Source organism: Canis aureus, chromosome 28 (assembly GCF_053574225.1).
Source record: "Canis aureus isolate CA01 chromosome 28, VMU_Caureus_v.1.0, whole genome shotgun sequence".
NCBI lineage: Eukaryota > Metazoa > Chordata > Mammalia > Carnivora > Canidae > Canis > Canis aureus.
Genome location: NC_135638.1, coordinates 33628470 through 33646044, shown reverse-complemented (window position 1 = coordinate 33646044; position 17575 = coordinate 33628470). Strand labels below are relative to the sequence as shown.

The following is a 17575-nucleotide window of genomic DNA, read 5'->3' as shown; positions in this document are numbered from 1 at the left end:
GAAAAAAAGAAGTAAGCAAAAATGGCAGAAAGAGGAAAAAAGAGAATCAAAGCAATAATATGACAGACCAGAGGGAGGGTTACACAAGATAAGTAAATTCTACAATAGTATGCTCCTAAGTGTTCCAAGAACAACAGTAAAAGGTCAGATACCTTTCAAAGCAGCTGGGGTTCAGATTTCACTGTTTATCTAAGTAATAGAATTCCACTGGAAACATTTTTTTTTTTCCCCAGTAGCTAAGATCTGTGAGGTGAGTTAACACGTACACTTACAAAGCACTGCCATGCCATGTTAAGCTCTTCCTCTGCAATCACAATACGTTTTTAAAGTTTTATTCATTTGACAGTAACGCCACTAAAATAAATTCAAAGAGTATCAATAACAAATTCAAAAATTCTGGACTTATCTAAGAAAATGTCAATTCCTTCTCCCAGAAACCTGCCCAAATAAAAGGCAAATGTTCAATTCTTATTCTCTGCAGAAAATACGGGATAGATGGCTCAAATGAAGTGGCTGGGAAATACACTTCCACACACTTTTCTGAAGGGCCCCCCAAAAGCATGCCATCAAGAGGTCACTCTACAGCTAAAGTAAAGCATGAGCATACCCCGTCCCCCCCCCCCCCCCCAGGGCCCGGCATAAGAAGAGCTGCACGACAAGACTTCCGCAGTTCGGGCCTCCATCGGCTCCTGGTGAGTTGAGTCTGGCAGAAAACGCGTGTGGTGCAGTCCCGACCCTCCCGGCAACTGCAGCAAGGAGGGCTAGCGGGCCCCTTCGGTTTAGACAAGGGCCTGCCGAAGGGAACGGGGCTCGCTGCCACAGCCTGGACTCCAAGGCCCCCCCAGAACGCAGGGCTCCAGCTCCCAGGCGAAGCGCCGACACACAGCCCGGAGGGGCCACAAGGGCCAGGGCTCGGGGTCACTCCGCCGGCCGCGTCCGCCCCGCCAACGCCCCCACGCGCCGCGCCCACGCTGCCGCGCGCGTCTCAACCTCCGCGTCCGCGAGCCGGGCCGCGGCCCGCAGCGCCCGGGCACCCACCTGCACGCTGGGGAAGGCGGTCTTGAGCAGGTAGAACATCTTGCGGTTGGACAGCACGTCCCCGCTCGTCATCTTGTCCTCGGCTCCCTCGCGCGTCTTCCCCTTGGACTTCTCGTGGAGGACGTTGCTCTCGCGGACGCGCCGCACTTCGTCGCCGCCGCGAACGGCCGCCAGCACCGACACGGCCAGCATCTCGCGCAGGTCCACGGTGCCCCCGTCGGCCGCGGCCGCCGGCCCCGCCGCCCCGCCGCCGCCCGGCTCGCCGCCCAGGCCGAAGAGGCTGAAGCGGCCGGCCAGGAAGCCCGAGTACAGGTGGTAGAGCACGCCGAGCCCCAGCAGGCAGAACACGGCCACCCCTAGCGGGGACAGGCGGATGCCCATCGGGGCCATGGCGCGGGAGGCCGGGGCTCCGGGCGGCGGCCCTCACAGGCCTCCCCGCGCTCCCGGGCCGGGCGCCGCGCCTCCTACACCGGCGTCCGCTCGCCGGCGCCCGCGCGCCCCATCGCTCCCCCCCGGGCGAGGCCGAGCCGCGCCGACGAGCCCCCCCCCGCCGCACTGCCGCGCGCCAACTGCCCCGGGCAAGCGCGCTCGGCGCTCCTCAGCCGGTCAGCGGCTCCGGCTTCCACGTTAGCCCACGGCGGCGAGGTGAAAGGGGAGCGTGGGTGTGTATCCGGGTTACGCGAGGGGGCGGGGCCGCCGGGGGCGGGGCCACCCTGGAGGCGGGGCCACCCTGGAGGCGGGGCCACCCTGGAGGCGGGGCCACCCTGGAGGCGGGGCCACCCTGGAGGCGGGGCCACCCTGGAGGCGGGGCCACCCTGGAGGCGGGGCCACCCTGGAGGCGGGGGCTGCGGAGCCGCGGGACCGCCCCGCCTCCTCTCGGTGCCGGGCTTCGGGGTGGCCTCTGCGTGCGAGTTTGCTGCTCTCCGCGCCGGGGAGGTGCCGACCTGCCCTGTGTACGATTTAAGTTAAATCCCTCTTTGAACAAAGATGTGCGGCTGACATAAAGTTTAGCCTTTATTTTGCAGTCTAGACTTTGCATCACTCCCAGATTATTGAGGAACGGAGGAAATTGCAAGCCATTTCCAAACAAATGTGCATGTGTTTTTCTCCGGCGTTCGTGGAGACAGAGCCTGTAGCTTTAAATCGCTTCTCCGCCCTGGGAGAGGTGGGCAGTGGCCGGTACTGGAGAATTTTACTTGGCTCTCTATCGTGTTGATCTCTCTATGGTTAAATAAACGTGTGTGCCTTTATACCTGTATGTTGGTAGAGGTTTTCCCCTATATCTTCAGCCAGAATAAATCATCCTTTATGCAGGTGAGAAACATGGCTTGATTCTGGGCTTTCATAAGGAAGGGAAACGCTCAGGGCTTCTCTCCCTTCCAAGGGTACTTTCTTTACACGTAACATTCCTCCCAGAGGTTGAGATGGAAGAGGAAAGGTCTGAGAAATCCCACTTGATATAAAGAATATCACAGAATGGCCAGTGAATCTAGAATTCGTAATCTTTGAGTCGATATAGGTCCTTCAAATGAGCTTGCAGAAGCCCCTACCAGATCAGATATAACTGCCTTCAACTATGCCGCTTACCTTAGCAGTCATGGTTAATACTGACTAAATTTTAAGAAGTATTACAATAAGCAGCAGTAAATTTATTATGCTTAATGAATATTAAGATGTGCAGGATCATTCTCAACTGTGGGAATATTTATATAAAACTCAACTTAAAATGCAGCCTATTTTACAGTTCATAGCCCAAAGTCATTGGTTTTAAATGGGCTTTAGTAAACATTAATGACCTTAAAAACTGCAAGTATACAGAATAGATTCTGAACATCCTTTGCTAAGCAAGTCCTTAGAGACAGGCTGACCTTCACCAGCTCCTTAGAGTTCAGAACATCTGTAGAATTTGCATATGGTTATATAGATACAATAAACAAAGACTATTGATTGCTTGGTCTCCCTGGCAGCCATCTGTAACTAGCTTAAAAATAATCACAGAACAAAATCAAGTACAAATACAAATCAATGAAAGAACAGTCTCTGGAGTGTTGACAGCACCAGATCTTAAAGAAGTGGCTTTGTTCTCACAGCTTTTGGGAACAAATTCACAATTAAGCAAAGCCACTTTCAAAAGAAATCTGAAAATGAAGGTCACAGGGTAATTATGGCAACCAAATCCAGAAATAAATATAAAGATCACAGCAGAAGTAGAAAGGCTCAAGTTCAACAGAGCCACTTCAAACTATACTATGAGATCAGTAAAAGTTATGGTTTGGGAGTAGTTGTGAAAATATTAAAAGCATCATTAGAAAGTATGGATGAGGTTAATAAAATAAACTGAATAATATTTTCCAAGGATATTAGAAAGGATTCCAGCCCCATTCACTGTGGCATTATACAAAGCACTAGTGAGACACCCAGAGAGATACTGAAAGCTCTGGCCATTTATACTACAGGGAAGGGATTAAAGTATTGAAGGAAAAGATACCCTGAAACAAATGGGTGAGTTCCAAAAGGGGCCCTAGTACAGGTGACCATAGAGAATAGGTAATAAATACTGATAAAATATAACATGTAATTATTAAAATAAACTGTGTGTTGAAGAGAAAATGTAATTAATTACATGTGGGGCACAGACGTTGTCTTAGAACCTTCACAAACGTTTGATTGCAAGAAACTTGCTTTTCCAGTAACAAATTGGTACAGGTTCTAAAGAATGCATACATACTGAGGGGCCTGGGTGGTGCAGTCAGTTAAGCATCTGACTCTTGGTTTTGACTTGGATCAGGATCTCAGGGTCAGGAAATCAAGCCATATGTCAGGCTCCCTGCTCAGTGCAGAGTCTGCTAGAGATTCTCTCTCCCTCTGCCTCTCCTGCTGGCTCTCACTCTCTCTCAAAAAGAAAAGAAGGAAAAGAATACATATGTACTAATGAAAACTTATATGAAAGTAAATACAAAATTACAGGTTTGGGAAATGAGGCAAACTGGACTTTCAAATATAACTTTTTTTTTTTTTTTGGTATTGAAGAAGATGAGAACTGCTCATAATTAGTATAAACACTAATAGTAACAAGAATTGACACATGGTAGGGACACTTGGGTGGCTCAGTGGTTGAGCGTCTGCCTTTGGCTCAGGGCCTGATCCCTAAGTCCCGGGATCAAGTCCAACATTGGGCTCCACACATGGAGCCTGCTTCTCCCTCTGCCTCTGTCAATGCCTCTCTGTCGCTCATGAATAAATTTTTAAAAATCTTAAAAAAAAAAAAAAAGAATTGACACATGGTAGAAAGTTTTTTAATTACTTTCTGCTTACCTGGCTTGGCAGACTCTACTTGCTACTATCTGCTTGTTTACACCTAGTAAATGCCACCTTTTGAAGCACTGTCCCCTCTCACTCCCACTACTAGAACTTTAAATACTTCTTAAGAGTCAGTTTTTTTTATTCCAACCTCCTTTTGCCATTGTGGTTACTATTTTAAAAAATAAGTTAAATATTATGTAAAACACTCAAATATGAATATAAATATAAAACTGAAAGCTTTGAATGATTTGATATGGGTTAGCTGTTAAAAACAAAAATTACAAAAAATAAAAAAATAAAAAAAATAAAAATTAAAAAAAAAATTACGGGGCAACTGGGTGATTCCGTTAAGTGTCTGCCTTTGGCTCAGGTCATGATCTCTAGGTACTGTGTTCCCCACATCTCCCTCTCCCTCTGCCCCTTCCCCTGCTCATGCTCATTCTCTCTCTCTCTCTAATAAATAAAATATTTTTTTTAAAATTACCATCAACTTAAATGTTGGAGCAAAAACTGTACCCCAGTGTGAAGAAAAAGAATCATAGAAGCTCAAATGTTTAAATCAGATTGCTTGACTTTAAGGAAACCATCCGGTCATTTTAGATAATGCATTACTCATGTGGCTAAAGTGTAGCTAATGAATATACTCAAAGAAAACCCTTTGCCTTACATTAAAAGATAGACAAATGATTATATATCTATATATTTACATCTATAATCCACTCCTATATTGGTTATATCAGACAAAGGCGCTCTCCTTAAAGTCCATATGCTGGTACAATACCATACCACCTTTCTTTATGTTCCCCATTAGGTGTGAATAATACCTATTTATAGAAAAGTATTAATATCTTAAATGATGAGGATATTTTGATTTGTCTGAATGAGTCCTGACCCCAAAGTTTATCTTATAGATTCTGTGAGCATGCACACGTATGTGTGTGTGTGTGTGTGAAATTTCTACCAGCTAGTTTTCTTGTATGTTTTTTCTTTTAAAAGAGCATTTAAGGGGGACAACAAAATTAATTAAGTGATCAGGCTAGCTGGACCCTAGGGAAAAGTGGTTTTACTACTTTTCCGAGAAAGCAAGAGAAAACAATTAATGGCAGTTCTTCATATTTAAAATATTCCAAGAAGAGTATTGTTTGTATGTTCTTCCTATAAATGATAGATCCAGTGATATGGTGCTTGGTGCTGCCATTAAAATTCTCTCTAGCAGATCATACAATTCTTGGGCAATGGCTTTCATATGTTAAGATTTCATACGTCTGTTTCTAAAACATGATCTCTATCCAGTCTTAGAATTGATTTTCCCAAAGATTTAGAAATACTCAATTTAAATGGGTAACTTTTTCAATTAATATAAAATAATGTGTTAGCACTGTAATCTTCTACTATGACTCTGATCTTAGCAATAATAACAGCACATACTTTAAATAAAAGCAATGTGGTAGGTATATAAAATAGAAAACACATAATTTCTACCCTTTGAAATTGTAATCACTCTAATCCATGCAATCCACATGACGTGAGGTATTTTACGTATCTTTCTTTCTTCTGACCTTTTGCATATACGAACTCAGTAGATATTTATGAAAGTGGACTTTTAAAACCTAGTTTTAAGGAAATTTTATCTATTGTATAAAGTGTTTTTAAAACTCTTGAATTTAATAAATACACTAAGGAACCCAACAACCATTTTGTCTATCCAGAACCTTCATTTTATAGGCATACAAGTCAGATGAAATACATATTTGCTTTGGAGCTGTTAAGATGTCAAATATTTAATTTTTGTGTGTGCTCCTTATTAAAGCCAATGTTTGGCAAAGCATCAATTCAGTTAATAATGTACATATTCCCACCCTCTATTTTATTCTCTAAGTAGTCAAAGTTCATACTATACATTTTGCCTGCTATCCACCTGAAACCTGAGGTAAAATTTACCGTCTTAAAACATCATTTCGTTCAAAAAAAAAAAAAAACTCCACAATAGAGTATCTAAAATTTCCTAGTCTCCAAAAATAGCATTTGAGTATGTTTACTGATCATGATTAGAATATGTAGTCTATGGCATAGAATATGAAGTTTAGGGACACCTGAGTGGCTCAGTGGTTGAGCATCTGCCTTTGCCTCAGGGCATGATCCCAGAGTCCCGGGATCATGTCCCACATCGGGCTTCCTGCATGGATCCTGCTTCTCCCTGTGCCTATGTCTCTATCTCTCTCTTTCTGTGTCTCTCACAAATAAATAAATAAAATATATTTAAAAAGAATATGAAGTTTATGATATATTGTAGAAGAACCCCAACATAATACATGTTGCTATTGCACAGTTTGGGGTTTAATGCAAGCCAAGTCATGTCACCCAGAATGTAAGAACTCAATGTATTTAATAATATCCTAGCCATGTGTCTCAAACTTACTGCCAATGAAAAAAAGGTGGAAAAAATATTTTTAAAGGAAAGTTTCCCTAAACAATGCTTACCCTACTACATGAAATACTCTTCTATGTGTTTAAACCCTGTAACTTGATTTCATGATTCTATTAATGAGTCACTGTTTGGAGACAGTTGTCTGTGAGTCTCTGTTTCTGTTTGTCTTTCCGAAGAAGCACTGACTCCCTTTTCAAAAATGCTGTCCTTTCAAGGGTGTGTGCACAGCAAGCAGCCTTGAAAGACAGAGACAGTGTCTTCCTCCAGAGAAAAAGACAAGTTTGCTTCCTGCACATTAAAATAAAGATAATGGCAAGCAGGCTTGCCACCAATTATAAAAGTTTCAAGGTCCCTAAGCTCAAAGTTCTGCTCCTCTGGACCCCCTTAGTGTCACTCTGTTGGAAGTGAGGCCTGAGAAACGGGTGAATGCTGACTCTGAATGCCACAAATGCCTTGTCTCTGAGCCAAGAGTCTCGTGTCTTTTGCCAGCATCCATGAAACTGGTTGGCTAACTGGTTAGCTGCAAGGAGAGTGAAATCTCAGACAACATTCCCACATTGTCAATTTAACTATAAAGCCAATTTTGCCAATTTATTTCTTCACCTTAGTCCCAAAGCAAATAGAAAATATATTTTTCTGCAGCATTAACTTACTAATACTGTATTATGCTACAAAGAGTTTTCCAGGAGCACATATTCTTTTAGCAGAATGAAATCTCTTACTCATCTGTATTCACCCAGGAGCCTCACTTAGAGCTTCCTGCCTAGCCTTGGGACGTTCATAGTTAGCAGAGATGAGACACACCCAGATTGCTCTAGATGGAAAGCATTTATGTAAGAATATTTGCAGTAACGGAGGACATACTCAGCAACTTAGATTCATTCTGTGTCTCAGTTCTTCTACAGCGATAATATTCAGCAGATCCTGAAGCGCTTCAAGATTGACTCATAGTCACATAGAATACAGACACAGCTCCAGTGACCCACGTTTCTTCCATGCATTTTGTTTATACCAGAAAGAAAAGCTCCAATTAGGTCACTCATACTGGCCTTGTTTCATGCCAAGTTACTTGTCATGGTATACTTCTCACATACAATCTTTCTGGGTGCCTTTGGCTCTGGTCCAGTCATTCCAGACAGGATATGCAGGGTTACATTCATTGGTCATCCATACACACAGCAAAAGCTGTAGCCACTTGAAGAATAGCATAATGTTGCTTTCCTTTGCAGAGGGCCATGGGCAGATACGGTCATCATTACCCAACTATTAGTGCTTCAAGTAACATCTTAACATCCTTATGCCTCAGCAGAAAGTTACAAGCATCTGCCAGGTAAACATCAAATCAGAAAATTCTAGAGGTTAAAACACTAGAAAGATCATTTTGCTCCATCTCTTGATTATGTAGGTGAGTGGGCTAAGGTCCCCTATAGCTAAAGCCAAATCACCACACTGGTCTTCCACTTCCTATTCAGTGTGATTTCCACACAATGCCCACATATAGGCAACATACCCCTTCTTGGGAAGGCAGCAAGAGTATTAGCCTTTCAAATGCAGAGCTTGCATTTTCAGGCCCTGCTACAGTGCCTGCGCCATGGCATGGCATGGTATGGTCTCTCTGTCTCTCTTTCTGTGTCTTTCTTTTTCTTTCTCTCTTTCTCTCTCCCGCCTCCCTCTCTTTCTCTCTTTTCACATTCAATTGAATCACCCTTAGATTTGCATATAATCTGATTCAGATTGCATTTTTAATTTTTCTCACTTCTTGGCATGCTTCTGTATGATACCCCTTAATTTTAAATAGTCCCCAATTCCTACTTGATGAATTGCTTATTACCGTCAACAACCCTGAGAAACAAATTTGCCGGTTTTATACTCTTTATGATTTTCAAGCCTGGATATCATCAGTCTCCAGGAGGCTTCCCTGATGGATGAATGGACCCCACACTCTTTGATTGTGCTCCAGTAACCAACAGCATTGCCTGTCATTGCCTGATTCCATCATCTCATCATTGCCTGATGACCCGGCTGCCTCCCCTACTGAACTGTGAACTCCTAGTGGACAAGACCTACAGCTTATCCTGGGTTGATATCCCAGCACTCAGAATACTTGATACATGCCCAACAAGTGGTTTATAATGTACATTGTTCACACACAACCCTCACGATCACATCACCAGTACACCTTCAAGTATTCCTCCCTTAGCTTTGTTCATTACTTCTTATCTCTTCCTATTCCCATAGGGTAATACAATAAGGGTAACAATCTAAGTAAAATCTAACCAAAAGATAATAGGAAGAAGAGTAGCAGGTAGAGTGTACTATGTTTAATTTCAACTGTGTGCCGCTTTGTCTTTAAGCTCAGATGGCTCTCTTTTAGCTCCAGAGAGATGTCAATAACAGGGCTGTCTCTTTGGAAACATGAACCAAATTTATCTATCATATATGTGGAACAAGTCAACAAAGACCATGAGCCCAGCTCCTAATAAGTGACACAAGATGGATAAATTTTAATGATTCCTGACTCTTCAGAATGCCAATTAGGAAATGACCAGCAAAATGCAATTTCTGTAGATTAAGAACAAGAAGCCTCAGGGAATATTTATGTGACCATGCTCTTTTCCAGCTGCTCGCATTCCTCTTCATATTTAAGAAAGGGACCCAAGTGTGCCAGGGACAGGGCTGGGAGGAGGAGGTCGACTGCAGGAAGCCCCGAGGGAACATCTGAGGTGACAGAAACATTCTATATTATTACTGTAGGAGTGGTTCTGTGACCACACCACTGTCAAAATTCAGCAAATCAAAGAATACTTAAAATCAGCAAATGTTCTTATACATAAATTATACCTCAAAAACCTGATTTTTTAGAAGGAAGGCAGGACAAACAAATCAAGAAACAGATTCCATATGTGATATTAACATAACCCTTTGGAGACAAAATAGGGCAGGGGGTGGAGCTAACAACTGCATTTCAGCCCCGATCCTACTACAACTGCACGTTCCAACAAAACTGTCTTGATGTAATGTCTTAAGAGAAAAAGAAATCTCTTCTATTCCTCTCTAGTGTGATCTGCGAAGCTCATTCTCCCCATTGACTTGTGCAGGTAGAAGTAAACACAAAATAATCAAGAGAAAAAAGCCAGCCCTTTGGCCAAACTGGAATGCAGATGACTGGGGAGGGAGCAAACTGATATTTCTCTCAGAGAGGCAGGCAGCAGATCAATGTAAATCATGGGGGTGAATAAAGTTCCCCGTCTGGCTGGATTTGTGACCTAACATCCTTCAAAGATTGACCTGGATAAGAAAAACTAGGGCAACATTTGAAAGTAAAGTCACGTGTCTACATCAATCACAGCAAGGCTCCAGCCAAATAGAAGGAGGAGACAAATGCACGCTGAAGAATCTGGAAGGGGGCTCTGCTTGCATCCTAACTAGAGCACTCAGGGCAGACTCCAGCCAAAGCGGCGATGTCCAGGACAGGGCTCCCCCGAGTCTGAGGCTATAGAGAGAACAAAAACGCAGAGAGAAAGCAAATGGTTTTGCTTTCCTTGCTTTCTCTTAATGACGGTATGTGTTGTATAACAATGGGTGTTTCTGTCTGTCCTGGAAGCTGTTTCTTCTGCCGTGCATCCTCCCACCCTTCTGGGCTTTGCCAGATCGCCAACATCCTCTGAGCCCTGTGCAGTTGTCCCTCTGCCCGCCCCAGTGTCCTCTCAGCAGCTCAGACTCTGAACTTCTTCTGTGCTTCTAACCTTTCCCTGTTCAGCTCAGCATTGCATGGTCTTCCTTATTATTTCTGCATAATATTCCTAGTGATGTAGGAACCAGTTAGGGGCAGACGGGGCTAGGCAGGGAAAGATAAGGGAAAGGCCCCAGAGTTAGGCTCCTATCCATCTCAAGAAAACAGAGTAAGACAGTAAAAATAAAAAGAATAAACCTGGCTCCCTAGCTTCAAAATGTTAGGGAGTATCCCCCTTTAATGGCTACTAAGTAATCACAGAAACTCAGCAGACCATAAAGAAATGTCATTAAGGTGTTACCAATAGTCCCTGCTCAAACCAAGAGGTCACAAGAATCTCAAGGCCATGGGGACCTGACTAAGGCTCACAGAAATCCCAGATGTAGAGAGATGTTATGGAGGAGATAACCAGGGAGAAGCAACACCTTGTTTGGGCTCATGATATTTATAAAAACATCTTGTTTGTTATTAGGATAGTTACAAGTCCTCCATGTTTGTTTTAAATACAGACATGATATTGACAAATCCACCCTGATATTGACAAGAAATTTATCAAATTCCCTAATCAGTTTCCTATAAAAGACAGATCATTAAAGCCATCAGTGGCAAACTCATTGGGGCCCCTCAAACTTTTGAGAGCTTCCTTTCTATCTCTGTTTAATAAACTTCTATCACTTTGCTCACTCTCTGTTGCCTGCGACTTTCGTTCTTTGACTCCTTGAGACAAGAACCAAGCTCTGCCGTATCACTAGCACTCTACCAACAGGGTCTAGTCTCTTGTACTTGAAGAAACACAGCCCAGTAACCAAAGGATTGTTTCCCTCCAATTCTCATTCTTGACTTGCACTTCTCATACACTGCGAAGGCCATGCTTTTCTTGCTTTCCTCAGAGGCTGGGCACACATTGGCTCCCCTAGGCTATTTCTGGCTGAGGAAGTTCTTTCTCTGAGGATGAGGAACACTGTGGCCCATGCGCCCTGGAGTGGCTGGATGGCCCAGGCATCCTGTATTGCACACTCCACATTATCCTGCAGGGCGGGACAGGCTACCCCCTGCTTCCCCTCCTTGTGTCCTCTCCCTTCCCAAGACTCTGGCCTCTGGCATCCAGGCCACTGTTCTGTGGTTGTCGAGGAAAACTCAATGACCACAGAGAGCATCACCTCCTTCTTACCCTTCCAGGGACTGTGGCCTCGGAGGCACCTCCTCCATCCCTGATCTGACCAGCCTAACCGGGCTGTGCTAGCTGGCACAGCTCTGCTGTTGCCTCAATGTGTTGTGATTTAAATGGACACCATTTGTTTTATTTATTGGGAGGATTAGTTCTCAAAGGCTTGTAATCTAGCTTTTCTTTATAGCCTCCTCAGTACCTGGCATAGACCTGACCAGGTGTCGCTGTTGATTGATTACACTATGCCCTGTGTTGTGTCTGGGGGAAGAAAGGGGGCGAGTGGTGCCCAATTGCATGAACCCTATGCAACAGAGACTAGATGCGAGTTTTCTCAGTGTCTTGCAGTTTTCACTGAGATGCAAAAGCTGAGAACAATGAAGAAACTCTACATTCTCAAGAGAGGCACTTGCCAGCTCATCTCCCCAGAGCTATTGTCAGGACTCCCACAGAACAGGGCCAATTCCTCCCTTCTACCACCACATAGGCCAGGAGCATGATCAGAGAGGAAAGATGAGTGAGGATACATTTAAAGCTAGTTGCTGAATGCAGTTCTCACCTTGACCGCACCCCATCTCTGCCTCAGGCAGAATGAGAGGAGTTTGGATGGCACCATTTAGAGAAAAAAAAAAACTGTGTGCCCTAGATTGTGAGGGCATAGAAGGTAAAAGAGTCTGAAGGTAAGAGGTTTTCCTGCATGGAGTGGCTTGGGCTCAGAGTCAGGCAAGATAAAGAGCTGGGTTTTCTGTCCTAGACAGAGTAGTTGTCCAGCAAATAGCCAGGCTGGGGCTCTCTTGAGGTGATGCTGTCCATGAGGACTGGTAGCCAGCCACACCGAGGTGACTGTGACAGAAGACCTCTGGCAGATGAAGTTTCCAAGGCAGACTGGAGAGCCTGTCACCACCCCAGGGGATCCCCAGGAGACTAAGCTTGAAGGTACTTAGAGGGAATTGGTGACAGAAGGCTTCAGAGAAACCACAAGAGTGACACCCAAGAGAAAAAAACAGAATCTGGGCTTCCATCATCCAGAGGGCAGCATCACCAGATCACACCACCACTGTATAAGCTCTTCTGTATTCCACTGCTTTTCTTCCCTGAGCCTCAGGAGAGTGGTGTCTATAAATGTCCATCTGAGGCCAGCCTGGAAGGTCTGGAAGTAGAAAAATTAACCTAAATCCTAGAAGTGCTTCCTCTGACATGCGGTTTCTTGTCTGTCCACATACCAAGTAGACAGCAGGGACATATTTCAAACATGCAGGTTTACGTGCATACTAGCTATTTTATTTACCTTTATATGGAGAAAAGAAAGAAAAGCAGACCTAAGGGAGAGAGAGAGAAAAGAATGGGAAATTTAAATGGATAAGAAGGCGAGAGTTTGTCTCATGGTTGTGGGTTCAGCAAATGGCTCGAGTCTCACTATGTATTACAGCAATACAGGGTACTCCCCTCACTTTTCAAAAGTTCATGTTAGGCTGCTTCACTGTTAGGTAAGACTTACTCCATCATTACCTGGTTCTGCTAGGCAGGGAAATCTGAAGAGGACTTTTGCTTTTACGAAAATAAGGCGAAAAGAGAAAGTAGCCTTAGCATTTGTTTTGCAGCCAGTTGAGCCTTTATGGAGGCAGTGTGCACCGGAGCAGTGAGACTGGCCCCGCCAGGCCCCGTCCCCAGGAACCACATACAGCACCTCAGCATCAGTCGCCGCAGCTCCCAACTGTGTCTGTGAGCATCTGTGCTTTATCTCTATTTATTTTGTTCATCTGTTAGCAAGATGTGTCTGAGGGTATCAGAAAAGCCTAAGAGAGGCTATTTTTTTTTTTTGTCTGGGAGCACTCAAAAGAATTTTCCATACAAATTAATGGCAATTGCTGTTTCTCGTTATGGCTATTTCGGCTTAGGAAAGGTTTCGTGGGAATGCTCCACTTTTGGATGGGGTAGGGGTGGGAGGGATCTGTACTTCCCAGCAAGCTGATTTAACATGGTTATAACTGAAGTGGGCAGGATCTAATTGTAATCTTTACCAAAGTCAATAGTGACTCTGTGCACCTGTTTTTGCAATTTTTAGTCATAGCTCCTTTTGTTAGGCAGTAAACTAGGCATGAGTGACAGGAGGATGGATGTCCTGCTGTACTGAGATATGCTGCTGGATAGCCCCAACCCAGGACTGCAGAAGGTCCACCCCGTTCCACCCATCTATCAGTCAGTTTGCTGTTACAGCATCCTGGCAGAGGAAGAGTTAAGTGTATAGTGCTTGTTTCATTGGTACAGAAACCAGCTGCTTGTTCTTATTGCATGACCTATGTCTCTAGAATAGAAATAATGTTGCAATTTCCTACCCCATGCAGATATTTTAAATACATTTTAGGGACAGACATGCATAGTTGGCTAATTATTATGTAATCCCAGGCATGTCACTCAAATGTTGGAACCCTAGGACTCCCCCAAAAGAAAAAAAATGATATAAGCCCACACCCCAGTTTCCCGGTCCTTTGTCTCTCCTGACTGGCCCACTCCTGTCTCTGAGCATACTTTGATAAAACTTTGCTCTGCCTCACTTTCATTTCCCCTTCCCATAATTCTTCATTGTGGCAGCAAAAGAACCGAGGCTTCTTTCCTTTTCCATCTCACTCTCTGTAACATTTTGATGAATCTAAATATTTCATTCACTTCAATATTGGACGATATTTTGAGAGGGATACTAAGTCTTAATCTACAACGCCAGAACTCCATGAAAGAAACATGATATCCCACAGCTGTGAGAGACAAGTGGCAAAGCAAGAGAAAGGTCAGGTGAGCATGACAGGTCCAGGTCATCAGGGAAAAGTAAAACTATTTTGGATTTTTAAATAATGCAAAATGTTCAGGGCCATTTTCTTTTTCTTCTGGATGGTCCAGTACCAATCATAAGATTAATAAACACAAAAGAAAGATGGTGAGAGGATAATAATGCCCAAAGTAAAACACCATCTTTTTACTTGTCAACCTTAAAAATTAAACAACCGGTCTCCTTACCAGCAAAATGGGGTTATTCGGGACTAGCAGAGAATTGCAATTCAGGACATGGAAGCTACAGCAAAACCACAGGCCAAGTCCAACAAAAGAGAAGAACGTCAGTTTATGGTGAAGAAAGAGGAAACTGGGAGAGGCTATTTTGAATAAAAGTCAACTGGAGAAAAGTGAGAGTTCAGGGTGATGACTATTCCCTGTTGAATAGCCGGGGTAGTCGATTTCTTGTAAAGGAAGCCATGTGCATCTTTTCCTGTTGAGGATGTTTCAGTTGGATTCTGTAATTGACAATTCTTCCTGTAATTAACATTGAGTAGTAGGGCTTCCCCATTCCAGCCACCTGACTATTAATTTTCACATATTTATTGGGGGTGTTTATGCATTTCTCATAAATAAACATTTAAATTTTTCAGATGGCTTTCCCTATTTTAAAAATGTATTTAATCTTTTTTTTTTTTTAAGATTTATTTATTTATTTATTCAGAGAGAGCAAAAGAAAGGCAGAGACACAGGCAGAGGGAGAAGCAGGCTCCATGCAGGAAGTCTGATGTGGGACCCGATCCCGGATCTCCAGGATCACACCCCGGGCTTCAGGCGGTGCTAAACCGCTGCGCCACCGGGGCTGCCCAAAATGTATTTATTCTTAATATAGGGACTTGTCTTGATGTCATATTGGTTCTGGTACATTGGCTTCTGGTAACATTAGTAGCTGTTGGGCTTTCAGTGGGAGGGATGGTCCTCAGAGGATGACACTAGTGAAAGGGAGCCTAGAGATCAGGAGCTCCTGAAGCCAGAGAATTACAGGTGACCCTTGAACAATGAGGAGGTCTGGGGCACCAGCACCCTCCCTAGTCGAAAACTTGAGTATACCTTTCGACTCCCCCAAAACTTAACTAATAGCCTACTGCTGACCAGTAGCCTTACCAATAACATAAACAGTTTATATATTATATAAAATATGTGTTATATATATGTTAATATATATCATATTGTATTCTTACAATATATATGTTAATATATATATTATATTGTATTCTTACAGTAAAGTAAGCTATAAAAAAGAAAATGGTATTAAGAAAATCACAAGGAAAATACATTCACAGTACTATACTGCAAAAATCTGGGTATAAATGGACACACAGAGTTCAAACCTGTGTTTTTTAAGGGTCATCTGTATTTCTTTAGAGTCACTGATGCAGAAACTGAAGCTGGTTTAAGTCCAGATAGTATGCTTTAAACATTGTCTGACAGCATGTGACTATTAGTCCAGGTGACTGAAGTTGCTTTAGGCAGAAGCCTTCATGTTATCTGTTGGGGGAAGCTACTCCTCTGTATCTTCTGGGCTACTACAATAGCTGGCCTTAGAAAGTTGTAAGTTCTTACACTTGGGACCCTCAGATCCCAACATGCGCTATTGACTTTTCAGTCTTCGTCTTGGCCCCTTTCCTGAGATAGCATACCTTCACCCTTGAGCCAACAGTAGGTTTTTTACTTAAAACACAACTTCTTGACTTCTTGCTTAAGGGCATTGTGACCTAGACCACCAATCCTGGGATTCAGAATTCTTTTTGTTGTTGTTATATAAATTAACCCATCTCTTATAGGCTAGCAATATTTCAAATGGTGGAGCTTCTACTGGTCTTTGAACTCCTTCAGTGTTCTGATGGCAGACTTTACTGTGACAACAGAAGTGGGGCTGTAGGTCCAGATAGCATTGGCTACTGTTTTCATCCAGGAACTGTGATGCCCGATCCCCACAGCTCGTCTTTTCATCTTGGTTTTGTCACAGAAGGAGCAAGTGCACTTGGCGTGCTGGCTTATTTCAATCCTCTTCACTGTTTTCTTGAGGGAGGCACCATAACCGGTCCTATATTTACCAACGATTCTGACCTTTTGGGGTTTTTGGGTTTTTTGTTTTGGTTTTAAAGATTCTATTTATTTATTCATGAGTAACACAGAGACAGACACAGGCAGAGGGAGAAGCAGGCTCCCTCCTGGGAGCCTAATGTGGGACTCGATCCCAGGACCCTGGGATCATGACCTAAGCCAAAGGCAGATGCTCAACCACTAAGCCACCCAGGTGCCCCTGATTCTGACCTTTTTGGTGCATTTAGCCATGTGGCTGCAAACTAGGTCTGAGCCCAGAGAGTAGGATTCAGAATTCTTAACTCTCAATATTCATTCATATTTCTTTCAGGCTTAATTTGCATATTATCTACTGAAGGAAATTTCTATTTTAAAAATATTTTATTAAACTCTATGTCCGCTTAATGAGTCCAAAGACCCTCATTACCACACAATGTAAATTTAAGAACTGAAAAGGTTGTCTCAGAAATAACAAGCTTTTAAAAAAAACTTCTTTCCAGGAAGGGGCGCTTTGCAAGGCAGCTAAGAGGAGAGACACTAGAAGCATAGAAGTAGGCACACATTCCAGCTCTGCTGCTTAGTAAAGCTAAGAACATGGACAAATGACTCAGGCTATTGGAATCTCAAAGTTCACATCTGGAATCACAAGGTAATAGTTGAGTTTTCTCTAGGATTAAGAGAGATCATCTATATAAAGCACTTAGCACAGTGCTTGCCTGTTAGATGTTAGCCGCTGTTGCAAAATGAATCCTAGGTATTATGGTCCTTATCATGGGTTCAGTAAAACCAGTCTCTAGAGGAGTAATTAGAAGCCTGGCTCTATTGCTGCTGTGTGAGTGGGAACCCAGGTTCTTCCACTTACTGGCTATATGACCTGAGGCAAGGTACTTCTCTTGTCAGTTGTCCACACATGCACATGCACATGCACACGCACATGCACATGAGGACACTCCAGAATCTTCAGAGAAATAAACATAATCCAACTAATAAGAGTGGTAAGGATTAAAAGTCATATGTGTCGTTTTGTTAACTTCCC

At 43.4% G+C, this 17575-nt stretch overlaps 1 protein-coding gene and 1 long non-coding RNA gene across 7 annotated transcripts in view; one reads left to right on the top strand and one right to left on the bottom strand.

Moving 5' to 3' along the window:
- BPNT2 (3'(2'), 5'-bisphosphate nucleotidase 2) overlaps positions 1–1694 on the bottom strand; it is a 38758-nt gene extending 37064 nt beyond the window's left edge. Inside the window, exons 1-2 of one of the 6 annotated variants that reach the window (XM_077876893.1) lie at positions 655–917; positions 267–354 (exon numbers count right to left, since the gene is read on the bottom strand). Coding sequence is in view for 2 of the 6 variants with exons in the window: in XM_077876891.1 (XP_077733017.1) it covers positions 1039–1428 (390 nt within the window). In the remaining 4 variants the exon portion in view is untranslated. Of the gene's footprint in view, positions 1–266; positions 355–654; positions 918–1038 lie in introns of those variants that run through there. The other 5 variants (XM_077876891.1, XM_077876892.1, XM_077876895.1 and 2 more) reach the window with 5 other exon arrangements.
- LOC144300623 (uncharacterized) overlaps positions 980–17575 on the top strand; it is a 151951-nt gene continuing 135355 nt past the window's right edge. The window contains exon 1 of the long non-coding RNA XR_013367397.1: positions 980–1700. This is a non-coding gene — a long non-coding RNA (uncharacterized LOC144300623). The remainder of the gene's footprint in view (positions 1701–17575) is intronic.